We start from the raw sequence: 27,350 nt of genomic DNA on the forward strand, positions 1-27,350 counted from the left end.
CACCACCAACTAGTAAAACCGTATTGAGAGAGCTCCTTCTTCTCGAATCAGGCCCAGGGAATCACATCATAGTCTTCCAAATTCTGGTCAGAAAATTTCAACTTTACACACTGATTCTTGTTGAAAGGTAGCAGAACAAAATACACAGTATTCCTAATCACTAAATCCTTGCTGTCAGTCTTATTGAATCAAGGTTGGATGGGGGGAAGAAACGAATTCCAAACGTGTTTTACTACTTGTTGCTAGACTGAGTTAGGTGTCACAGGGGCTCTAGGGTCTAGAGCTCCAACAATTCAGCATCTGCTCAATCTCCCTTTATCTTTACCTTTCTATCCACAGAGAATATACTTAAATAACAGGCAAAAGACATAGTTTTAATGAAAAATTCTCCCTTTGACTTCAAAGCAGGGGCTGTAAAGATTCGGCTCCAAGACAAGTTTCATTTACAATGCATGCCAGACAGCACCAGATCTGAATACACCAGTGCTTCCTTAGTAAAACTTTCAAACACACCACAAGACACCCTGCAGTCATATGCCAAGTAATGTAGATAGACACACACAGTAGGGGCTGGAGGAAGGCAAGATATGGGGGAGCTTCTACCTCAAGCTACGTAATAAGCCAGCTAAGAGATTTTCCTCAGTGACTAATATGTAGAAATAACTTCAAGAAAGGTATCACAGCTTGAAAGTTCAATCTGACGAAATCCGAATAGATCATCTTCCAGACTCTTCCAAAATCTATCACCAAGACAGATGCTATGATCTTCTTAAGGTTCTAGCTACCTAGTACACTATGAGAAAACTACAGCATGATCTTTGAAAGATACGAAAATACTCTCCAATGATCTAAAACTAGACAAGCATCATTAAAAGTTTATTTTAGAAGAATCTCAATGAGAAAGCAGACTGATTAACCACTATTTGAGTTAAAAGGGAGCAGGAAAGTAAAAATGACATCTCCATCCTCACGTATTTGAAGGTACTTAGATAGAAATGATTTCTGACATTAGAATGTGTTACTAGAAGGTATATGTTCTGAGGACAGGACAGAATCTCATTCTAAAATTATTTCACTATGCTCCTGTCTTAATGACCCTTGCTTGAGGTTTTAGAAGGGTATGGCTCTCAGACAAGGCTCAAGATACAGGATTTGTTTACAGTCTTTGGAAAAGGGCATATAATTTTAAGGAGATGACTCCTTACAAAATCCAGTCTGCAAACATCTTGAAAATGCAGGTCCTCCATTTTAAATTTTACTTTTAAAATTTAAATAAGGGGTGCCTGGGTGGCTCAGTCAATTGAGCATCTGCCTTCAGCTCAGGGTCCCAGGGTCCTGGGATGGAGACCCACATTGGGCTCTCTGCTCAGTGGGGAGTCTGCTTTCCTTCTGCCTCTGCTCTCTCAATCACTCTCTCTCAAATAAATACAATCTTTTTTAAAAATTTAAATAAAAAATGTTCCTTCTTAACTTCTAGATTTATTCATTAAAAAACTTAGATTTTTATTTTATTTTTTAAGAAGCTGTCATTGTTCTATTTGATTCCGAACAGAACCACCCTGGACCAAAGGTTGAATCCTATTTTAAAAAGGGGGAGAGGTGGGCGCCTGGGTGGCTCATTCGGTTAAGGGTCCTGGGATCAAGTCCCACATCCCGCTCCCTGCTCATGGGGAGTCTCCTCCCTCTCCCTCTGCCCCTCCCCGCTGCTTGTGCTCTCTCTCACTCCCTCACTCACTCTCAAATAAAATCTTTATGCAGGCAGGGAGAGAGAGGCTCAGAACAATGATATAAATACAGTTTCCAAGAATAACATTTAAGCACTATGAACAATAAAGCTCCTGACTCTCTCAAATTATGTAGCCCAGTTGGCAAAGAATGAAAGCTATAGTCTCCTGTCAGGAAGGCATCTCATCACTTCTAAAAATAAAAACAAACACCACTTTCAAGCTAGCCATTAAGTCCTGAATTATTTTCTCCTTCCTATTTCTCTCATTTGCTTTCTTCCCCCACTATATGTCATAGAATATGCTAAAATAATTTAGTTTAACCTACAGGTAGCCCTTGGTTGACTGTTTACTGTCACAGTCTTTAGACAAAAATTCCATACAAATGTGGATTTCTTAAGCCTGACTTCTGTGCTCAAAAGCTTAACAACATTGCTCTTTTACAAGGTAGCAAGGTCTTTTTTGACTTCTGCTTTTGAAAAAAGGAACAAAACTCAGATACTGTTCTTCGATAAAAATATGTAGGAGTAATATGAAAAATATTCAATACCTTGCAATGATTTTTTAAAGGGATCCCTTTTAACAGCAGAAAGTCAAAATAGAAATGAAACTCCAAAGTACTGCATAAACAGAGAAATAGGAGAAAACCAAATAAGTGATATAAACATGCAAGAAATGATGAAAAACAAAACAAAAAGTGCTTATAATTAAGTAAAGAAACAACGTGTCTCTTAACTTGATGAACGTTTAGAGATGAGATTGCTACTTTCTAATCATAACACTCCAGTATTTGGAGGGTGCCTACTTCTCCAAAGACAGGTAACAGCATCAGTGGTATTCCAGACCAATTCTTCCATCATTTTCTTAAAAACAACACACATACAAATGTTTGCAGCTAACTTTCCATCCAGGATTGCCTCTGATTAGAACATATAAAATGCCATATTGACTTGTTCTTTGGGTCCTTCTGGCCTGCGACTCTGCTTCTGACAGTGGCACAAGGACAAGGAACAGCAGGCAAGTATAGTTATTATCCTGCATGAGCTCAAATTCAAGATAGAAAATAGAAATATACAAAAGCAACTCTTTCATATCACCTTGATTTTGGCACTACTGCACAGGAGACCTTTTGTTTTCATTCCCACCACACACATACTCCTCAAGTTTGAAGTACAGACCCTTAATACCTGTATTTGTGCATGTCTTCTACAAGTTGAAAATAAAATCTTTGGTTTAGCTTACATAGCGGCCTTTCGGCTGCTCTCTAATAAACCTCCCACAGACCTGGTAGATCATTATTGAAGAATAGTGAAGTATTTTATTTACAGTCCCACTACTGGATGCTTTCTCATCTTGTTCAAATCCCTAGCAGATCACTCTTCCAACATCTTAAAAGGAAATCTATGATGTCTTTCACATATTTTCATCTGACAAGCATGAAGGACAGGATCACTGATGTGCTGTTCCCAGGAACACACTGACCAACAGATCCACATTTTGACTTCAGTTTGTTGAAATCACACTCAAATCTATAACTTTTGTAGACAATTTGAGAAACTTCTAAGTCTTCTGGGAAGCAATGATTTTTAAACAGAAAATCAAGTTACCAAAATTTAATCAAAATTGTACAAATTTATAGAATAAAAGTGACTGCCAAGCTAATGGTTTCAATTAAATCTGACAAATTAGCAGAGAAGGAAAAAAAAAACAAACTTGAAAGTTTAAATCATCTTTGAACACGTAAGTTTCCACTCTATTAACACTTTTTTTAGTTTATATTTTAAATAATCTCACTAATTCAGTGTTCACCAAATACCTATTCCAAAACAGCTGAGCACAAGTAGAAAGTTGAACACATTAAGTACCTATTTTCAAAGGGCTTATAATCTAATTGGGGAAAGATGAAAAATATCCTGAAAGAAACTTTATTTTTTAGGGAAACAAGAAGAGAACACAGACTCGAGGAATCAAGAAAGCTTTTCTGAACAAATCCAGAGATTTGGCAAAAACCACCAGCATGGTCCAGAACACTTATAAAAGCAAGAAGACAAGCACAGACAGGGAATGTACAGAGAACCACACAGTACTTGCAGATGTGGAAGAGCAGGATAGGTAAAATGGCCCGCTTTCAGTGCCAAAACCTAAACTGGATCTTAATAGTAATGGGGCAGAACTGTATGATCTGTCACAGGAAAAGGCAGCAAAACAAGTGATATTTTAATTAATCTAATGTAGTCACTTTGTACCAGATGGATCACAGGGAAAAGGTGACCTAGATAAAGAAGAGTCAACTGAAAGGCTGTTTAAATAATTTAGATATGAAGCAAAATTCACTAGAATAAAAAGGTAACAATGAAAATGGATAAGGCATAGCAAGTCAAAGAAGCTGTTCACAGGAACATACAGGACTTTAAAACAGACTTGATCAAAGGGTAAGGGACAATCAAGATGACTCCAAGGTTTTAAAAGTTCAAGAATGGTAATACAATGGGGGCGCCTGGGTGGCTCAGTGGTTTAAGCCTCTGCCTTCGGCTCAGGTCATGATCTCAGGGTCCTGGGATCGAGCCCCGCATCGGGCTCTCTGCTCCGCAGGGAGCCTGCTTCCTCCTCTCTCTCTGCCTGCCTCCCTGCCTACTTGTGATCTCTCTCACTGTCAAATAAATAAATAAAATCTTAAAAAAAAAAAAAAAAAAAAAAAAAAGAATGGTAATACAATGGACAAAATGGGGAATTTAGGGAAAATTTAGGCAAACTAAAAAGAAATGCTCTTTACTTAATTACTTAGTCTTTAAAGTCCTTAAAGTAATTAAAGACTAGACTCCAGGGGCACCTGGGTGGCACAGTTGGTTAAGCAGCTGACTCTTGATTTTGACCCAGGTTATGATCTCAGGGTTCTGAGATCAAGCCCCATGTCAGGCTCAGAGGTTTCTCTCTCTCTTCTCCCCCCCCACCCCGCCAAATAAATAAATAAATCTTGAAAAGAAAAAAAGACTAGAACTCCAAAGTTAGTATGGGGTCAAAACTTTAAAATAACATGGAGATAATTATACAGTGAGAGAAGGATGCCTGGGTGGCTCAGTCGATTGTCTGCCTTCAGCTCAGGTCATGATGCCAGGGTCCTGGGATGGAATCCCACATCAGGCTCCTTGCTTAGCAGGAAGCCTGCTTCTCCCTCTGCCTGCTGCTCCCCCTGCTTGTGTTCTCATGCTCTCTCTGACAAAAATAAAAATAAAAAATAGTAATAGGCTCAGAGAGTTTGAATCAGTTGTAAATGTAGGACTAATCTCAAAAGCAAAGTCACAGCTTCAAAGAGGAATTGGTCAACACAGACAAATAATAAGAAAAAGTTAAAATAATTGAAAGGTAGTGAGTTACTGGTGACTGTCTCCACTTCATGCTGACTTCTAGTCCTCTCTTGTAGTGAAAGGTGGCTTTAAAAACAACCTCGGGGCGCCTGGGTGGCTCAGTGGGTTAAGCCTCTGCCTTTGGCTCAGGTCATGATCTCAGAGTCCTGGGATCCAGCCCCGCATCATATATATGAGGCTCTCTACTTGGCAGGGAGCCTGGTTCCCCACCCCCCTCTCTCTCTGCCTGCCTCTCTGCCTAGTTGTGATCACTGTCTGTCAAATAAATAAAATCTTTAAAATAAAATAAAATAAAAACATCCTCAAGTATACTGCTCTTAATGTATCTCCTTCCTAACTTTTCGACTATGAATCTGGGCAGAAGAATAAATCATCTACAGCAGTTCAAAGAAATGCAAAGGGAAATGAACTGGGCTCACAGAGGTAGATAAAACTAACCTGAAGGAAAAGCCTCAGGCATTCCTTTGAAGCACATCAGAGGCATTTTAACACAGCTAACACTGATCAATACTTTCCAACAAAATTATCCAGAATGAATGGAATCTAAGGATTCCAACTAAAACAGCAATCTTAAGGTTACACTGTCAATAAGGTCTAGAATGCAAGAAAATGGGTGTTGCTTGAGGGAGAAGTGGGCCTAAAATTTTCTCATTTTGCCCCCAGGAGAAGCAGTAGTTCTGCTGATTTGCACCAAAAGACAACAATGGGGCAGAAGTGAGAAACTCAGTAGCAGAAACCCTACACAAAGTAAAAGCCCTATAAGCCAATGAGGAAAACAAAGATTTTAGAAGAATTCTTCCAATGGGAAGAATTAACTTTTTTAATATACTGTTTCCCACATTCAATAGCAGGATTTTCCTCACCTATTTTGCTGTAAAATCTTGGTTTCTAGTTCACTTTTCAAAATGTTCCAGACAAAGTCTACAATTTACATGCTGTTACTGCTTAACTACCAAGCTTAAAATGAGTTTGAGTAATTAACAACAAACCTTACTTTTTTTTTTTAAGTTAGTTTGTTTACATATCGCATGTAATCTCTACACCCACGTGGGTCTCAAATTCACAACTCAGAGATCTAGAGTGGAACGCCCTTCTGACTGAGCCAGCCAGGCAGTCTTCACCTGTTTCTAAAAAGGTCAATACTGAAGTTTACCCTGGACCTATTAAAAGAACCATAGTAACTTTTCATAACTGATGATAACCACGAAAGAATTCCAACAAAAGAATCCCTTTTTCCTGCTCAAGTAAGTTTTTCAGAATGCTAGCTATCTCTACATCTTCTCAGATCATGATTAGGGGCTCTTCCCATCCTCAATGATTTGAGTCTACACTGCTACGAGGGAGATAAAACTTCTTAGGCATTAATTAATCACATGTATTCTACTTTCACGTATCAGAAGATGCAAAAAAAAACACAAAAAAACCAAACAAATGAAAGCAAAAACACCACTCTATCTTTAAATGTTTAAGACCTCTGTGATTAGGAAATACTGCAAAAATGTTAACATTAGCTTATCTCAGTATTTGATATATGGATTTTGATTAGGTTACTCCGAGGAGAGAAAATTTATATTAGGAAAGTACCAAGATTTGCCATTCTTCCTGTGATTTAACATACAAAAGCTTAAGTGATTTTGCAAGTGACATGTTACTGAAAATGGGTTACCACAAATACTTTCCAGTTTCCAAAAGTGATAAGGTGTCAACCAACCCTCATTTTTTCCTGAATAAGACATCAATCCAGGCTATTCCTAGTTCAACACTGTGTTTAATAAATACACAAAGGTGGAATTCTCTTTTGATCCCCATACCAAGCCCCATTTTGGAGATGAGCAAGTCCTCACAGACCAAGTACCCTATTCTTCTAGTACACCACGACCATACCAAGTAAAGGATGGTAGCAAAAAGAATTCAAGGAAATTATACAAATAAAGTTGTCAGCTAACCAAAGTACCATTTTGTCTTAATAAAAAACAAAAAAACGATGAGTGAAAGGGAATCATTAAGAAAAGCAGCTCAATCTGTTAAAGACAGAACATAAAACTGGCAGCATCTGATTCAATGGTTATCAGCCAAAAGCAGTAAACAGTTAAAAATCAAGGATAAGGATATTAACTGCTTCATAAGGGACTAATTGAATTCCTTCACGTTTAATATAAAACTTCCAAAATCCAATTTTAGGAAAAATATTTAAAAACTACTTCTGTATTCTCACCATACTTTGAATACACGTTTACTGTACTGTTTCTCCATTGTAGCCAAATATTAAACCCGTAAACCTAAAGTGGACTATGAATTCTTTTTTTCTTCTTCTTTTTTTTTTAATATTTATTTGACAGAGAGAGAGGTCACAAGTAGGCAGAGAGGCAGGCAGAGAGAGAGGGAGAAACAGGCTCCCCAATGAGCAGAGAGCCCGATGCGGGGCTCGATCCCAGGACCCTGAGATCATGACCTGAGCCGAAGGCAGAGGCTTAAACCACTGAGCCACCCAGGTGCCCAGGACTATGAATTCTTTGCAGGAAGACCCAGTCTTCAGCTCTGAACTCTCAGAACCCAGAACCACACCTGGAACAAAGCACAAAGCACTGTAGGTTTACAATTAATGTGTAGAATAAAGTAAATGAGGAACTGCCAAATTCGGGGCAATTTTACTTTGTGTAGAAAATGTCTCTCTCTCTTTTTTTTTTTTTCTGACTCTCAATCTGGAGGCTGTGAGTTCAAGCCCCACGCTGGGTGTATCGATTACTCAAAAATAAAATCTTAAAAAAAAAAAAAATTCCTTCCACACGACTTCTTAAAAAATTCTTCCATTAAGCCAAGGATTTAGGAAGACTTACTTCCTTTCCACTCTTTCTGCCTCTAAGTCCCTCCAAATGTTTATACTAAAATGTGATATTTAAGAGTTATTTCACCTTCTATTGGATTTATGTATGCACTTACAACTCATACTAGGCCATAAATTATCTGTGAATGGGGACCATGTGTTGCATAGTGATATATATCTTGACCCATTTTTAGTTACCTCTCAAAATATAAAAATTTTGAATTAACCTAGATTACACCTTTTCAGCCTGTGACTTTTTATACTTAGCTCTCCAGTAAATTATTCTGGGGCACAGTTCCAAATCAGAACACTGAAATAATGCTATGCAAGAAAATTACTCCTAGGTCTGCTTTCTAAATGTATGAACCATACTTCATATAATGAGAACTCACATGATTTTCAGGCACTTACCTGACACAAGCAGGACAAAATGGCAACATAAACAACTCTGTTAGGAATGAATTTCTAGCAACTTCTAGTAAATCTACAAAAGAGGGTCTCCTGCTGGGTATAGGGATATAACAGAACTCTATAATCCTCCCGGTGGAGGTCATCTGAATCCATTCTCATGAAATCTGAAAGGTATTCCTATTTGACTGTGCTTGAAGGTATGACAAGGGAAATCAAGAGAAACCCTGGGAGAAGCCACTTGAAAATAGTTATGGCACGATAAATTAAATTATTCACTGAACACTGACCATAACTATCCATGCTGCCAACCAAACCCAGGACTTCTACTATTATCAGTACAACTGCCTCAAACAGGATCTTAAGAACAAAGAACTATAAAAATATAAGGGCCATTACACAAATATTAGGACCACTGATTTTCTTTTCTTTTAAAGTAAGGAAATTCATCTTCAACTCTTCTCTGGTCAAATTCTATTATACTAAGTTCTAAAGACTAGTCCAAAAGATTCTGCCTTTTAGATTTTTGCTATACTGAATAATCAATTCATAAAGTATTTAGTCATCAATCTTTTATCATAAATATTTTCACTAAAACAGTATTTGTGATCAAATTTAATTGCATTTTAAACTAAATTCTTCTATCCATACACACATATTTTGTATATTTTCTGTTATTTGGTACTTTTACTAATTCATATTGCATCTCCTTTCATGTGCTTTTTAAAAATATTCTTTCAACCTACAGTATAAATATTACATGAACAGGGTCCCAAAATTATTAAAAACCACCAATTTTTTTGGTCATACCAATCTCTCACATCAATGATTTTTGTAATCTGTCTAACAGCCTACATCTCTTTCAAACACACATACCACATACACACATCCATAATTACCCCGCATAACAGAGACCAGGTACTTTTCTTTTGTTTACATTCTTATAAGAATTCCTATATATTCTTGGGGTCAGGCTCAGTGGGTTAAGCCTCTGCCTTCAGCTCAGGTCATGATCTCAGGGCCCTGGGATCTGCTCAGCAGGGAGTCTGCTTCCTCTCTCTCTCTCTCTCTGCCTGCCTGTCTGTCAAATAAATAAATAAGATCTTTAAAAAAAAAAAAAAAGAATTCTTACATATTCTTAAAAGAATATAAACAAGGAGATGAAGTGATTCTTCCTAGAGTCATTCAATAGAATCAATAAAATAGATTATTATACAGAGCTGTCATCAATCAGCTAACCATATCTAACAAAATTAACCAATGATTTGATGGAGCTTCATTACAGTAAAGAGCATATCACCGATTTAGAAAAATGGTACATGAGTGGCGCCTGAGTGGCTCAGTGGGTTAAAGCCTCTGCCTTCAGCTCAGGTCATGATCCCAGAGTCCTGGGATTGAGCCCCGCATCGGGCTCTCTGCTCAGCGGGGAGCCTGTTTCCTTTCCCCTCTCTCTCTCTCTGCCTGCCTCTCTGCCTACTTGTGATGATCTCTGTCTGTCAAATAAGTAAATAAAAATCTTGAAAAAAAAAAAAGAAAGAAAAAGAAAAATGGTACATGAGACACGTGCACCTGCTTTTACATATTTATTTTTAAACATACTTCTGATATCTCTGAAATTCATTAACTTGAAGAAATCTTGAGAAAAGCATCTTAATAGCCCATTTCAAATTTCATTTTATTATTTTAAAGCAAGTTTCCATAAGTCTTTTTTTTTTTTTTTAAGTATTTTATTTATCTGACAGAGAGAGATCACGAGTAGACAGAGAGGCAGGCAGAGAGAGAAAGAGGGAAGCAGGTTTCCTGTTGAGCAGAGAGCCCAATAGGAGCTCTGCGGGCTCGATCCCAGGACCCTGAGATCATGACCTGAGAGGAAGGCAGAGGCTTAACACACTGAGCCACCCAGGCGCCCCTAAGTTTCCTTAAGTCTTAAGCTTTACACAACTAAGCTACTTCTAACCCCAAATATCTTTCCAAACCAGAGTTCCTAACAGCTAGCCTACACAAAATTTAGATTCAGAAACTACTAAGACTTTTCTGAAAATGTTCAACTATTGTAAGGCAACAGAGTGAGGAAAAAAAATGTTTTTGTATGAAAATAAAAAAGCTAAGTGCTAGCAAACCATTCATATGTAAAACCTCTTTGAAGAATCAATGGCACACAGGGTACCAACTGAACCAAGAAAGGAAAAAAAGCAATTCTCTAACAGAAGGTTACTTTAACAGTTACTTTAACAGGTATTATTCTAAACCAGTAAAACCCAACAGAGATTTTTACTCTGTTTTACAGATGCTCCACTACTCTGTGACACTACTAATAACCACTCAATTCCAAAGACTTTTCAGGTTTAGTTGGCATGACTTTGAGAAAATTTTATCTTTTTATCTTAATAGAAGAACTACTAGGAAACCAAATAAACGCATCATTTGTTAAAACAAATACATTCGGACGTGTACAGTAAATGTAAAAATACACGGAAATGTTTAGGAAAACAAATCATTTTAACTTTAAATATAAGCAGCAATACTTAGTATGAAAAATACATTATTTACTCATGTAACTACCACAGACTACAGGCCACATCCAGATATCATCAAAAACAGACAAATCTAAAAATAATTTTTAAGCCACAACAAAACTTCTTCCCAATTACATAAATCCAAACAAACAAAAAACCCAAACATCTTGTTACCATAAAAATTCAACTTTCATATCGAGAACATTTCCCCACTGACCAGAATTCACTAAACTTGATTATCAAAACAACCTAAATCATCTCTCCAAGCCAGTCTCTTTACTCCTTTAGTTTACTCTTAGAGACCACATCAGATTCATTTTTCCCAAAAACGTATTTTGGTACAATGCCTCTCACTCAAAATACAAAATACCTCAGTGCTACCCCAGCCAGATCCTCCCAATGTTTAAAGGACACACAGTTCAAACTCCTCAGCCTGGTAACAAAGGCTCCAACCTTCCTTTCTGGCCTCCTCTCAGAATTCTCCTAAAGGAATCTTCCCCAGTAATACTGTCCAACTCAACAGACTTTGGAATACCTAGCGCTAAAAAATAATTTTATTCTTAAGAATAACACTGTGGAAAGCCAAGCAAAATTTTCTAAGCAAACTTAAAAATTGGTAAAAATGCAATGTATTCAAACCTTACTTATATAAGGTTTTATATCTTTATACTTATATAAAGAGTAAGTAACTTTCTCGTTATTACCTAAAATGATTAAGATAAAAATATTTGGTGAAGAATGAGACCCGCGTCTTCTCTCAAAGATTTTAAGATACCCATAGGACAATGGTTCTAGTCAATCTTTGAATGAAAGCGCAAGTGAAAGAGCTGGTTCTGATAGGACAAGAGATCTGGAAACCCTGGACAGCTTTTCAACGCCTGAACTTACTTGACAGTATTTTATGATTCACTAATAGGGCCCAATTTATTTCTAAATTAAATAGGTCAGTAGGTTGCCACTACTTTTCTGAGGAAAATACTTCCCTAATTCACCCTGGAAATCTTTTTTTAAATTTCAAATTGTTTTAAAGGAAAAATAACTTTATTTTCATAATCACGAATAATATATTGCAAGTTTTGGCTGTTATCAACACATATCTGAGCACTGAAGATAGTTCAAACTTCAACTTTCTCCCAAAATACTAATATAACTTATTTAAACTACTGGATGAAAATTTAACCACAACATAATAGCATGAAGATGGTTCCCCAAATCCTAAACCTCTTTAATAAGATATTTACTTCTTGTAGCAACAGCGCTACATTCCACATTAATGGAAAAACAAACATATAAAAACAATATAAAAAACCTTTTCTTTTTCATGAAAGAAAGTATCAACACCAGGTTTAAAATGTTCAGAAGAACAAGAAAGTATAAGTCAGTTAGTTGTTCACTGGAGACTGACAACTACCCACACACCAAGAGGGTGAGCAGCATCTAAACTATCCAGTCACATACTGAAGAACACTCAGCCAAGAAATCAGAAGCCTCTTGAACTATGACAGATATCAAGGCTTACCCCCATATACCTTATTCATCAGTAAGTCCACAGCAAAGGTAGAAGAAAAGAAAGGCAAGAATCACAGAAGAATACAGAAGAAAAAGGAATAGAGAATCAAGGGAGAAGTTGAAGACAATGGCAGAAAGAAGGGATGAGAGCTAAATATAAAAGACTAGAAAGAAAAAAAAATCAACAAAAAGAGAGGTGGTGTTTTGCGGTTACCCAGAGGTAACAGATCACTGCCAGTAATTCCCCAAGAAGTCATTTTAACAAGTTTTAGGGAAACCATTCTTAGAAAACCCTTGATTCCTGAGATAAATTGAACCCAGAATCTAATCATCTTGTTTAAATGTTTTCAAACCATGTTTTTATTACATTTTACAATAATATAAATTTTAATTTTTGAGAGTTTCGGCCAGAATCTATTTGGTAAGTTGTAATCGAAATAACACCTGACCTGTAATTCTCTCAAGTGATACATCAGTAAGAATCCTTTTTTTTAAAAAATAATAACATCTGGTGATTTATATGACATCACAGGGGAGAACCGCCCCCCAAAAACTAAAACAAAAGTAAAATTTCTCAAATTAAATATGTCTCTTTGGGTACCTATGATAGTCATGCAAGACACAGCAGACAGGATCTGAAACAAACATTTTGTTTTTAAAAGATGCAGGACTAGAAGAATTAGAGAGATAAATGAGCCTGGATCTATTAGAAATACAAAAAGAACGTTAAGGAGAAGAACTCAGTAAAAATTCAAAATCAAAAAGTTAATGAAATGCCATTAAGGACAGAAGATATGAAAAATTAATTAAGATTCTGCTTTTGTTTGGTCTCTCCAAACCAGAAGTGTACCCCTACTTGGTCTGGGTATCCTCAGTAGGACTTAGTCTCAGGGGACGTTAGTGAGAGTTCTTCGAAGATGTCTGAAGCTTTGAAACCAGTATCACAGTCCCCAATAATCCTTCCACTGTCATAGGAAGACTCAGTTTAGAATCTCTTCATAACCTTTTCTTCTACCATTCTTTTGAATGGCCATTTGAAAAGCCACTTAAGTCCTTTTCTTCTCGACTTTATAATGTATTTTAACATTTGTTCACCAGGAAATTGTTCTCAAAAATGATCCCCACTCTGAAGGTTTTATCAGAAAGTATCTAACTATGTGGTAAATGCATAATTTGACCAGAATAATCTACAAATTCTGAATCAGAGATGAATCTGAGGGGTTTGGTCTTCAGATTTGGCTTTCTGTATGTTTTCTCGAATTGTTTATTTCTCCAACTTCCAAGTGCCTTATACCGTCACTATCCTTCCATCCCCATCTTTTACTTTCCTTCTACATGTGTACACACACACAAAATGTCAGTACCACTGTATTTGTATGCAAGTGTGCGTGCAAAAATACACACATACATACACTACAGACACACACGGCCAACAGACTATAAACTGAAGATAAAGACATAAACAACACTACAGAATAGGAATTAATCCATTTATTCTTACTTCCAAGATAAAACAAAACTAGTTGGTTACTATAACTCACCAGATGGTTCTTCAGGTTCGCTTTCATTTTCTTCCTCAGGTGGGGCTTGAGGGGGTGGTGGAGGAAGCTTCTTTTCTTTCTCTGCTTTAGCATTTCTCTCTTCTTCTGAATAATACTCATCTTCTGAGAGGTTGGCCAAGCTTTCATCCATCTCTCTGTACTCTACCTATATGGAGATTACACCAGGGAAAGCTAAATATAGTGAACATCTAAAACCAGGGACTCAATTTGGAACCATCAGTGAATGTGAACTGCCTTTTAACTTCAAATTTTAAATAAGCAAATAACAAGGAACAAGCTAGTTCATAATAGGTAGCTACTAAAAACAGAATCTTGGAGTACCTGGCTGGCTCAGTCGCAAGAGCACGTGACTCCTGATCTTAGGGTCATGAGTTCGCGTGTAGCCCATGCTGGGTGCAGAGATTACATAAATAAATAAATAAACAAACCTAACAAAACAAAGCCAAACACCTAAAATCTCTCATGAAACAATCTCGTGTCAGTTCAGATTTAGCTTAATCTATCAATTTTACATCACAGTACTGACATTTAGATGAATCTGAGGCTCTCTATAACTCCTGAGACTCTTTCAAAATATGTGTATGTATATACAGGTATGTTTGTATGTGCTTATGTATTCACATGTATGTATACATCATGTTCACGTACTTAAGTTTCAACAAAGACTAAAATAACCCTGAGATTAAAAATACAGTTAACCAAGGGTGCCTGGGTGGCTCAGTGGTTAAAGCCTCTGCCTTCAGCTGAGGTCATGATCTCAGGGTCCTGGGATCGAGCCCTGCATCAGGCTCTCTGCTCAGCAGGGAGCCTGCTTCCTCCTGCCTACTTGTGATCTCTGTCAAATAAATAAATAAAATCTTAAAAAAAACAACAAACAAAAAACAGTTAACCAAAATAACAAAAGACTGTCAGGCAGGCCAGGCCTTACTTCTACTATTGAATGGCAGAACAGCAAAATCCCAGAAACCAAATGGGGAGAAATGGCAGTTAATAAAAACTGCAAATGGCAGCAGCCAAACTAAAACTATGAAAAAGTACATTTGCTTAAAAAATAACCGGTGACCTAAGAGAGTTGAATGATGAAAGCAAAGAATCTTTACTACAACAAATTAAGTGAAACAGAAATGGAGACCACTGGTCTTACTACAAATTCACACTCTGGTTATAAAAGGAGAGAACTAGGAAATAAGTATAAAGAGGAAACAATCTTGGCGACTGTCTTATTGGGGATAAAGCAACTTAAGATAGGGAAGATTATAATGGACCTATTTGCCAGAATGTATAATATGGTATTACAAACAGTCATCAACTTTAGAACACTAACTGTCACTGTAACTCCTACCCTAGAAAGATTCCAGGAAACCTAAGCAACAACAGCTCTCTATTTCAGATTCAATGAAACAATAAAATGAATGAAATAAAAATTCATTAGATCTGGAGACAGAGCAAAGACATTATGGTTTCCACATGTAACTTTTTTTTGTAATTTATTTGTTTTTTTATTTTGTAATTTATTTGGTAATTTAAATGTAATTTATTTGGTTTCTGAAATTAATAGTCCTGTGGATTACAACAAGTGTAATCTACTTTAATTTTTGAAATATCTTTGAAATACCTCCATATGGCCGGCTTTTATATTTGCCTCTTTCTTTTCTTTTCTTTCTTTATTCCCTCCCTCCCTCCTTCCTTTCTTTCTTTCAATGACATGAATACAGTCAGGCAGGGGAGTGGGTGGCTAGGGGTTGTAAATTGGATTGTGTCAGAAAATGGAAACAAAAAATTAAGGATAAATTAATCAGTTCTGATCCATACTCTAATAAGATTCTTATTTATAACACATGAATAATAGTTTCATCTATCAAATACAGAACACTGAGTACATGGCCACAACAGAGAAAACAATTATAAAAGAAAGTCTCCTTGCCCTTAATAAGCTGAAATTCTAGTTAAAAACTATTGGCCTTATCAGGTAAATCGAGAGACTTTACAATAAAACCTCTAGAAATCTCGATAGTAAACTTCACCCTACTTGATTAAGATACACTGTAAGAACAGATCTCAGGACAACAGGCAAAAAAGCTGCAAGGAGGGAAAAGTTTCAAAGAGGGAGAGGGGTCAGAAAATGTAATACATGTTACATGAGTATACAGTTTCCCTTCTTTTAGCCCTCAACAGTTCTTGACCCCTTCCCTACCCCCAAAGATTTGGCCCTTTAAGCCTCTGTTCATCAATCTCATCCATTTAATCAATAATCACTTAACAAATGCCTATCGTGGAACTGGGCAATGTGCAAATTCTGAAATAATATAAGATCCTTTCTACTGCAGTAGTTCAGCTCTTTCCAAAGGATGTTCCACAGGACTGTATACCCTTTGAAGAAAAACCCATGATCAAGTCTGGGAAACACTGCAGGCCCCCTCTAGGACAATCACAATGCCCATTAAAGCTACTGAGAAGTTGTGCAGCAAAAACACTCCTTTTAACATTGTTTAACCCAATCTTTTCATGAAGTAGTAGCTACTAAGAAGGAATACAGAGTTCTTAGTTTTCAGGGAAAGAAAGAGATCAGAAAAGCACCTAAAAGCAGGAGCAAAAATATCTATAGGTAGTATTTAAAAACAGCAAAAACAAGGAAAAAAAAAAATCTGTGTTTCACAGAACCCTAAGATTCTTCAGGATGTCATTTAAATACATATTTATATGTGTTACTCCAAACCATAATCCTTTGGAGACCAACAACAAACACATGAACTTGTAATGCCTGGGTAATAAATCTGGGGTAGACCTAACAATGAAATTTCTTCTGCAGTCTGTTCAACCAAGACAGTGTCCTGAGATGACAAGACAAGCTAAAACAACAACCATTTGCACTACTTCTCAATCACTGGATCTTATCAAGCACTGGGTCTTCACAATACTTCATAAACAACTGAAATAATAAAACCGGGTTCTGAGACCAAAATAAGATGGCAACAATAAAGCTTAATCTCCATTGTCAAATTTGGTGATCTCTCTATATAAGAAAAGCCTCATTTTCTCAAAGACTGACAACTAAAATAAAGGTTATAAAGTTAAACTTCTTAATATAGGGGTGTCTGGGTGGTTCAGTTGATTAAGCATCTGTCTTTGACTCAGGCCATAATCCCAGGGTCCTGGGATCGAGCCTTGCATCGGGCTCCCTGCTTGGCGGGGAACTGCTTCTCCCTCTCCTGCTGCTGCTCACCCTGCTTGTGCTCTCTCACTCCCTCTGTGAAATAAATAAAATCTTTTAAAAAAATAAATAAAAATTAAATTTTTAAAAAACTTAATGTAAAACAGGCAAATACTACTTGATTTTGGATAAAGTTTTATTTTGTAAAAAAAAAAAAGAGTTTCTCTACTTAATAAAAAGTTAAACCATCTGAAAGAATCTTACAATGTCTAAAAAATTAAAAACTATTCCCCTGAGAAAAGCAATACTCACAAAGTACTGAGGCCCTCTCATCCCTAAGTAAAATCCTCGAAGACTTTGGAGGTTCTGCAACTACTTACAACAAAGGACATAAAGATGTCCAACAGGCAGATATAAGTCAGATGACTCTGAAATTTACACCTCTAGTCTCTCCCTTCTCTTCCTCACCCTTGCCACAGCTTCATTCACTTTCCAATTATCTTAAGGCTCCAGTCTTTTTCATCTCTCTTCCTTTTAAGTCAGCTAGGGCACAACTGCCATACTGATTTCCCAAATACGTGATATTTTTAGATAGTTTAAAGGTGAATGCCAAATTTTTCAAACCAGCATAGAAACTGTCTGGCTCTAACCAGATGAACTTACTTTTAGCCATTTTCTTACACACTAGTCAAAAAGTCCTCAACGTTGTTCTATGGATTCCTTAAAAGCTTCTCCCACCTGCTTCTGTTAATCCAATGCCAGAATTCAAAGCTCATCCCCTCTGCAAATTATTTCCTAACTATTCCAAACTTGCAAATACTATCTTTTCTTTCTCTGAATTGTCACAGCACTTAAGGTCTGCACTTCTCAGTCTAGTACAGTGCTGTCTGATACCATTTTCTGTGATAATGGCAACGTTTGGATCTGTGTTTCCAATATGGCAGCGGTAGCTACATGTGGCTATTGATATTGAGCACTTAACCATGTGATTCAAGTTTAAAAGAAAAACTCAGTTCCCTCAGTCATACTAGTAATGTGGGCTACTGGTTACCATATTGACTAGCACAGGTTTAGTGTTTGGCTCTCTCTATAACCTGGACATGACTCTACAACCTAAATACTACTGATCCCTCCAGTTTATCTTATTCCTAGAAAAATGTCATTTGTAATTAAATTCATTTGCCCTTAATCCCAATGTTCGACTGTCCATTCTGGACTCCCTGCTGATTCTCAAACCCCAGAATATATTAAGCATGTTTCACTACCTTTCTCCACTGGTAGTACTTAATTACTGGGCATCTTACTCTAAGCCAGACACCATAATAAGTGCTTAGTTTACATTATATCTAAACCTAAAAACCTTACAAGGTACGGTTTATTTTCCTGAGGAAAATGAATCATAGGGAGAAAAATTAACTCCTTTTCCGAATATTTTTCTAAATTCTGTGCTTTTTCAAGGCCCCAGTTGAACGCCACCATTCCTGAAGTCCCAACCCTAAAGTTCCTAACTAAAGTCCCAACCCAACTTAACAAATCCAAATCTTAAATATTTACCATAATATTAGCATACACAGTCAGAGGTGACTATATTCTGGAACTAATGAAACTTAAGCTTTAAGGACCTTAATGCATAGACCTCTTCCAATACCCTGAACCTTGTTTTAGTTACATAACTATATATATAAACATCTGTATCTATGTCCCCTATTAAATCTACATTTCTACATACAGATATACCCCCCTGCATATACCTCAAAACTCTTGAGGCAAGGTCAGTCTATACTGGACTCAGGTTGCTTTTTCCTCCTTAAATGCATACTCTATCCCTTGAGGTCTGTTTCCTCTGGCTCCCAAGACTGGCCAGGAATAGATGAGTTTCCCTAGTACCTTATTTCCTAGTTGCTCATCCAAATAAACAGGTAACCCACTTTTCTCTTTAGAGTTTCAAAGCTAATCACAATGGAAAAACAGTATAATAGGAATTAAACACAAGAAAATTATAAAGACAGAAATCTTATAATATGTCCCAAACTGACCTACAGATTCAAGGCAATCCCAATCAGAGTATCAGTTGCCTTTTTTTCAGAAACTGATAAACTGATTCTAAAATTCATGTGGAAATACAAGGGGCACAGAATATCAAAAACAATCTTGAAAAAAGAGCAAAGTTGAAGAAATCAAACTTCCTGATTTCACAAAGAAAAAACTCATTATTTCACACACACACACACAAAACTTATTACACAAAGTCATAGTAATCAGGACAATGTGGTACTGGCATAAGAACAAAAATACAGATCAATGGGACAGCAATGACGGTCCAGAAATAAACCTTTACATTTATGGCCAACCAATGAGGGTACCAACCATTCAAAGGGGGAGAGAATAGTCTTCAGTAAAATGTGCAGGGACAAGGGGATATCCACATGAAAAAGAATGCAGTTGAACTCCTACTTCATACCATATACAAAAATTAACTCCAAAATGATCATAGATCCAATAAACCTAAACTCTTAGGAGAAAACATGGAACCAGATCTTCATGACACGGAATCAGACAACGGTTTCTTGGATATAACCCCAGAAGCAAAAGGAACAAAAGAAAAATAGATAAATTGGACATCAAAATAAAAAACTTTCATAATCACCATATAAAAATACAACCCAAGTTAAAAACAAGCCAAGGATCTGAACAGACACTTCATCACAGAAATACAACTAATGACCAATAAGCATAAGAAAAGATGTTCAGTATCATCAGTCATTAGGGAAATGCATATCAAAACCATCATGAGACACCACTTCATATCCACTAGAATGGCTATAATAAAAAAGACAGTATCAGGGCGCCTGGGTGGCTCAGTCGTTAAGCATCTGCCTTCAGCTGAGGTCATGATCCTGGGGTCCTGGGATCAAGCTCCCCACCAGGATCCCTGCTCAGCAGGGAGGCTACTTATCCCTCTCCCTAGGCCCCTCCTATGCTCCTTCTTTCTCTATCTCTCAAACAAATAAAATCTTTTTAAAAAAGGGCGGGGGATGGGATAACTGGGTGATGGGCATTAAAGAGGGCACATGATAGGGGCGCCTGGGCGGCTCAGTGGGTGAAAGCCTCTGCCTTCAGCTCAAGTCATGCTCCCAGGGTCCTGGGATCGAGGTCCATATTGGGCTCTCTGCTTGGCGGAGAGCCTGCTTCCCCTTCCTCTCTCTGCCTGCCTCTCTTGTGATTTCTGTCAAATAAATAAATAAATAAATCTTTAAAAAAAAAAAAAGGGGGGGTGCCTGGGTGGCTCAGTGGGTTAAAGCCTCTGCCTTTGCCTCAGGTCATGGTCCCGGGGTCCCAGGATCAGGCCCGCATAGGGCTCTCTGCTCAGCAGGGAGCATGCTTCACAGCCCCCCTCCTCCCCCCACCCCCCCCCACGCCTCCTCTCTGCCTACTTGTGATCTCTGTCAAATAAATAAACAAAATCTTTAAAAGAAAAAACAACAACAACTGAAATAAAGAGGCCACATGATGTAATGAGCACTGGGTGTTATATGCAACTGATGAATTACTGAACTCTACATCTGAAACTAATAATACACTATATGTTAACTGAATTTAAATAAGTGAAACAAACACAAAAAAACGCTGAGATACCACATGACTTAGCAATTCCACTTCTAGTATATACCTAAGAGAACTGAAAACCTGTGTTCACACAGAAACTGTACACTAATGCTCACAGCAGCATTATTCACAACAGCCGAAAAGAGGAAACCCAAATGTCCATCAAAATGATAAATGGAGAAACAAAATGTGGTATATCCATATAACGGGACATTACTATGCCACAGAGCCATCAAATACCAAATAGAAATACTACAACATGGATGAATCTTGAAAACAGACTAAAGCAAGACACAAAGGGCACATATTGTCTGATTTCGTTTATATAAAATGGAGGTGAATACATACAGACATAAATTAGTGGTTGCCAGGGGTGGGGGTTGGGGAGAATGGGGAATGACTGCCAATGGTAGAGGTGTCTTTTCAGAGTGGTGAAAATGTCCCGAAATTAAAACTGACTATGGTAATGGTTACATAACTTTGTGAATATATGTTAAAAACCATTCAATTATACAACTTAAAAATGGTAAATTTTATCGTGTGATTTATCCCAATAAACCTGATTTTTTTTTTTAAGATTTTATTTACTTATTTGACAAAGAGAGAGAGAGACAGTGAGAGAGGGAATACAAGCAGGGGGAGTAGGAGAGGGAGAAGCAGGCTTCCCAACCAACTGGGAGCCCGATGTGGGGCTCGATTCCAGGCCCTGGGACCATGACCTAAGCCAAAGGCAAACGCTTAACGACTGAGCCACCTAGGCGCCCTGCAATAAACCTGTTTTTAAGAAATATCTTATCGGGGCATCTGGGTGGCTCAGTGGGTTAAAGCCTCTGCCTTTAGCTCAAATCATGATTCCAGGGTCCCGGGATGGAGCCCCACTTCCTGGGGATGTGGCTCAGGGAGCCTGCTACCCTTCCTCTCTCTCTGCCTCCTTGTGATCTCTGCCTGTCAAATAAATAAATAAAATCTTAAAAAAAAAATCATTCACCAAAAAAAAAAGAAAGAAAGAAAGAAATATCTTATCACATGGTTTCTGGCCATACTTCCTATTAAAATAGTAAAATGAAAACCCTTTTCATGGGTGGCTCAGTGGGTTAAAGCCTGTCTTTGGCTCCTGTCGTGATCTCAGGGTCCTGGGATCCAGCCCGGAATTGGCTCTCTGCTCAGTGGAGAGCCTGCTTCCCCCTCCCTCTCTGCGTACTTGTGATCTCTGTGTCAAATAAATAAATAAAATCTTAAAAAATAAATAAATAAAAGAAAGGAAAAGAAAACCCTTGGGCTTCTGCCCTCTGTTTCATTTCTGAGAGTTGGGAGTCTCCAACCTGTGTCTTTTTTAACCTATGCGTTGATAAAAGCCCCCAAAAGCCTTTCCTTTTTTAAGCAAAGGGTTTTTATTCTTGGAGAGATGTCTCAAGTGGGCAGTTGAATCTGAGGGCTCAGTCTGGCTAATGCTCTTCTCAAGAAGCTCTTCGCACGCAGACCTGACATATCCATTTAAAAATTATATACAGACAGAAAACTTGTTATATGCATAAACGATATGAATTGCATGATTTTCAGTATTTATTTTAAAAGTATAACTCTCCAGAAAACACCCAAGTCTAAAAAGTCCATGCCCTAGTTCTGCCTTAGGGCCTTGCACAGCTGGTGTTCCATGTGGTCCTTTGTCTGAGGCCGAGGCTACCTTCTTACAATTTAAGCCTAGATTCCAGTTACACCACTGACTTAGTTGTTGCGACTTTGGGCAAGTTGCTTCCACTGTGTGCCCTCGGCTTACTCATTTCCTAAAGCGGGGCTAACAATACCTGCCCACTGGTGTTTAGCAAAAATAAAATGTTAGTGACGCCCTGAACGCAGCATCTGGCGCCTGGAGATGTGAGGCAGGTGTTGTCTCTATACACTGTTCGGGTGACAAGTCTTTTTCTTCCCATATATTTTTGCACCTTGACTAACTGGCATTAGCTCTCTTCATCAGCTTCCTCATCTGTAAATATTCTATGTTAAAAGATCGTTGAGAGAGTAAAAAGAGGAAAACTAGCGCACAGCAGGCCTTTAAAAAAAAAATGTTCTTTTCCGTCTCCATAGCTAAAGCCATTTCTTTAGCATTACCCCCACAGCCTCAACGCGCGCCCGGCTGAAACTCCTTAAACACTGCCCGGGGGCCTCCAGACATCTGCGGACAAACAAACCGTGCCAGTCTCCAGCAACGCCAGCCAGAACTCCATGTCAGGGAGCCATATTTCCCAGCCCAGAAAAGAAAAGGTGTACAGATGTAAGGAGTCTACCACCCCTCCCATCAGTGCCCCTTTCCCGAGACGCCCGGGTCCCCGCACAAAGAGCGCATTCAGCCGGCGCGAGCCCTCCGCCTCCCTCACCCCAAACACCCAGCCACTCACCCACCCAGCTGGTGGGGAGGTTGCGGTGGAGACCAGACGGGCTGGGGAGGTGGGGGTGGCCGGGGGCTGGCAACCTCGAGGGAGCCGGGCACCCGGGGCTAAGGCGCGCGGGACGGGGTCGCGGCTCACCTTCGCTCGCTTGCGCCGGCTGGTCCGTCGCCCCTCCGGAGTCTCCGCGATTCCCGTTTCCATGGGGGTCGCAGATCCAGGCACGACGGTAGGCCCGGCTTGAGGCCCGGCGGACCCCGGCGGCTCCGCCAGACCCCCGGGGGGCGAGGCCCGCGGAGGCTCTTTCTTGCGGGGAGTGCGCTCCCCGGCCACCCCCGGGCCGGACTCGGCAGGGCCCGACAGGCCCGCGGGCGGCGCGGCCACCTCGGAGCCGTTCTCCGCGCCGCCCGCTGCCCCGGGGCCGGTCTCAGTCCCGGCCGCCGCCGCGGCTGCCGCCGCTGCCGCCGCCGCGGCCTTCTTCCCAGACAACATCTCTGGCCGCCTGGCCGCCGACGGCCGGAGGGGCCGCTCGGTCTGTCGGTCCGTGGGTCCGGAGGCGCCTCGCCTTGCCTCACTTCACACGGGAGCTCGCTGCCAACCGACGCCGCGTACGCACGCGCTGAGCGCGCTCCAGCCGCGTCGGGACAAAAAGGCCCGGGACGCCCACCGCCCCGCCTTCCCCGGCTGCCATAGAGCGGCGCCCTCGCGGCTAGAGCGACACCACCGTACGCAGCCCAATGCTCTCCTAGAGCGTCGCCTTGGCCTTTGGAGTCGGCCCCAGCACCTTCCCGGTCCTGGGGCTTCTGGGCCACACTGCACCTCCGAAGGCGACCATTTCTTCCAGGGACTTGCATACACCCGTGAATTCGTTCGTTCGTTCTTTCATTCATTCGTCAGTTGGACCAGTATTAATGCTTACTACGTGACAAGGGCTTGATTACGAAGTTTTTCTTTCAAAGAGTTTACAGTTTAGTGAGGGGAAAACATTGAACCGTATCTGAGACGTCATCTTACTGTTTCATAATTGTCCTGCTTGCTCTGGGGAAATCTTGGAGAGAAAATTAATTTCGTGGTAATAAAATGGACAGAAGTTAGGAAATCCACGTTTGAGTCGAAACTGGATTGCTGTTGCCTCCGGGGCGGTGCTCCGTCGCTTCCTTCTGTCTGGACCTCCCTCCCATTAGCACTCCCTGTCTTCCATACATAACACCTCTCTCTCTCTCTCTCTTTTTTTTTTTAAAGATTTAATTTATTTATTTGACAGACAGAAATCACAAGTAGGCAGAGAGGCAGGCTCCTTGCTGAGCAGAGCCCGATGGGAGCTCTGCAGGCTTGATCCCAGGACCCTGAGATCATGGCCTGAGAGGAAGGCAGAGGCTTTAACCCACGTGAGCCATCCAGGCGCCCCATAACACCTCTTTCTATTCCAGGTTAATTCTTCCTAGTGCTGCAGATGGTGATGGTGGTTTGTATTTTTAATTCCTCCAAGACTCCTTTAGTGACCCAACACTGGAACAACTTGTGTTCTTCAACCTTGTTTCTACTTATTACACACAACTATAATTGCTTTTGTATATCTCTCTCTCTTCAAGCTATGATTCTCTTTTTTAAAAAAGTTTTTTTTTTTTTTTAAAGTAATCTCTATACCCAACGTGTGGTGGAACTCAAGAGTCACAAGCTTTCCTGGCTGAGCCACCCAGGCACCCCTTCAAACTGTAATTTTGCAAAAAATTATCCCATTTACGTGAAGTTCAAGAACTGGTAAAACTAATCTCTAGTGATAGAATCCAATCAGTGATGACTTGGGATGAGAGTGAGGGCTGACTGCAAAACAGTAGGGAATTTGCTGGGGTTGATGGAAAAAAAATTTTTTAAATCTTGATTAGGTGGTGTACATGTTAGTCAAAACTCACTGTACTTTACACGTAAAATATTTTCATATTTTACTTTATGTCAATTTTACGTCAAGTAAGTTGAATTTTTTTTAAAACTAGGCAAACAGGAAAAAAGAGACAATTAAGTCCAAGAAACTTAGAAGCTGTGCAAGAAAAAAAAAAATGTAATCATAGTTCAACATATGGCTTAGCTATGAACTACACTGACATAGCCATAATAACATGAGTATTAATATTGTTTTAATCAAAGCGATAGAATTACACTGAGAGGATGGAGGAAAGAAAAGGTGTGTGGAGGAAAGGAATGAGAGGGGTTTACAGAATCAGAGACGAAATGGGAATGGGGGAGATTCTGCATGGGAACTAAATTCTCATCTTCCATCATAAAAAGATAATATATAACATCAAAATTGAAAAATCAAGAACTAACAGTCCAAGCATACAATTTAGATATATCAAGATAAATACCAGAAGAAACAGTTAAAAAGTTGGAACGAGTTGTCTGGGTCATATAACTTGAGGATGGAAAAGGACAGATACAGCAAAGATTGTTTGTTTCAAACCCTGTAGATCTGATTGTACATTTAACAATTTGATAAAACTTAAAATTAGATTTTAAAAATATGTATATTTTTTAATCCAGCAATTCCACTTTCCAGAGGATATTGTAGGAAACTATTTAAGTATGTGTACAAAGATTTAACTTTAGTACCGTTTACCTCAAATTATATATAATAGCAACAAAGAAGAATTAACCTAAAGACCCAACAATGGCCACTAATTGAATATATTAGAATATCATAGCCATTAAAATTGAACTTCAACATGAAGAACTCTCATACAAAATAGTGAGCGTATGTCAAAGATTTATTTAATTCATTATTGAGAGAACCAGTAAGATGACAATGCTGGCTCAAAGGAAAACATGAAAATCTGATATATAGTCACTAGTCAGTGGAAAACAATGCTGGAATAAAATTGCAAAGTTAAATAAGAAACAAATGGTTTCAATATCTTCCAAGGACATAAAACTATAGACTTTGAGGTTCTCTTTTCTATCAGACGCAACTCATTTGCCTCTATTTCCAAAAACAACAACAACAACAACAAATCATTTGCAACTTAACCCATTTTAAAAATTTTGTGGTAAAAGACACATAATATAAAATTTATCACCTTAACCGTTTGTAAGTGTACAGTTCACTACAGTTAATTACATTCTTATGGTTGTACAATCTCCAGAACTCTCATCATCTTATAAAATTATGTGCCCGTTAAACCATGACTCGTCATTTCTCCCTGCTTTCTAGCTCCTAGCAAACACCATGCTGCTTTCTGTCTCTATAATTTAACTACTCTGGGTATCTCACGTAAGTGGAGTCAGATGACTTTTGTGTTTTTGTGACTGGCTGCTTTCATAATCACCTCAAAGTCCATCCATGTTGTAGCGTATGTCAGAATTTCCTTCTTTTTTTTTTTTGAGATTTTATTTATTTATTTGACAGAGAAGGAGAGATCACAAGTAGGCAGAGAGGCAGGCGGGGGGAGGGGAATGCAGGCTCCCCGCTGAGTGGAGAGCCCTATGCGGGGCTTGATCCCAAGACCCTGGGATCATGACCTGAGCTGAAGGCAGAGGCTGAAGCCACTGAGCCACCCAGGCACCCTTCCTCCTTTTTTTTTTTTTTAATGTTAGTTCCTGTCTTTTTTCCACCCATATACAATTACGTGTACTCTGGTCTGTCGAAGCGGTAGGTCAGACAACATTTGCCACAATAACATCCGTTAAAGTGCTAGCCATAAGAACACCAGCGTCACATTCATTTGAAGGGCACACCCAGCAAAGGTGACTGATGTAGCCCTTCTCATCTCCCTTAAAAATAGTATTTCAGGATGGCTGGCTTAACCTTCTTTCTCTTATGCTTATTCTTCTTGGGCGTGGTCTAAGACTTCTGTCTTTTCTTTATGCCAACACAAAGTCTCAATACAAGAGTGGACTCCTTTCGAACGTCGTAGCCAGACATAGTATGTCCACCTTCCAGGTGCTTGCCAATGAGAATCAGCCTCTGCTGATCGGGAGGAATTCCTTCCTTCTCCTGGTTCTCGGCCTTTGCATTTTCTATTGTATTTGAGGGTTCAGCCTTGAGAATGATGGTCTTTCCCTTGGCAGCAGTTCTACGTTGGATGGTGGGAAAAGAGAACGTGGCAATAGCCCTCAGGATTTTCTGAATTTCCTTCCTTTTTAAGGATGAACAATTCCATTGTATGTGTACACACATTTTGTTTATCCCTTCATCTGTTGTTGGATTTTGGGGTTGCTTCTACCTTCTAGCTATTGTGAATAATGCTGTTATGAACATGGGTGTACAAATAGCTCTTTAAGACCCAGCTTTTGGGGCACCTGGGTGG

The 27,350-nt window shown here is 39.1% G+C and overlaps 1 protein-coding gene across 4 annotated transcripts in view; it reads right to left on the minus strand.

The window, feature by feature from the left end:
• KDM1A (lysine demethylase 1A) overlaps nt 1–23,694 on the minus strand; it is a 61,958-nt gene extending 38,264 nt beyond the window's left edge. For 2 of the 4 annotated variants that reach the window (XM_046023737.1, XM_046023728.1), the window contains exons 1-2: nt 23,191–23,693; nt 13,888–14,053 (exon numbers count right to left, since the gene is read on the minus strand). In XM_046023737.1, coding sequence (XP_045879693.1) covers nt 13,888–14,053; nt 23,191–23,541 — 517 coding nt within the window. In that variant the 5' untranslated portion in view covers nt 23,542–23,693. Of the gene's footprint in view, nt 1–13,887; nt 14,054–23,190 lie in introns of all 4 variants that reach the window. The other 2 variants (XM_046023721.1, XM_046023745.1) reach the window with 2 other exon arrangements.
• Nucleotides 23,695–27,350: the final 3,656 nt, after the last annotated feature.

Source organism: Meles meles, chromosome 1 (assembly GCF_922984935.1).
Source record: "Meles meles chromosome 1, mMelMel3.1 paternal haplotype, whole genome shotgun sequence".
NCBI lineage: Eukaryota > Metazoa > Chordata > Mammalia > Carnivora > Mustelidae > Meles > Meles meles.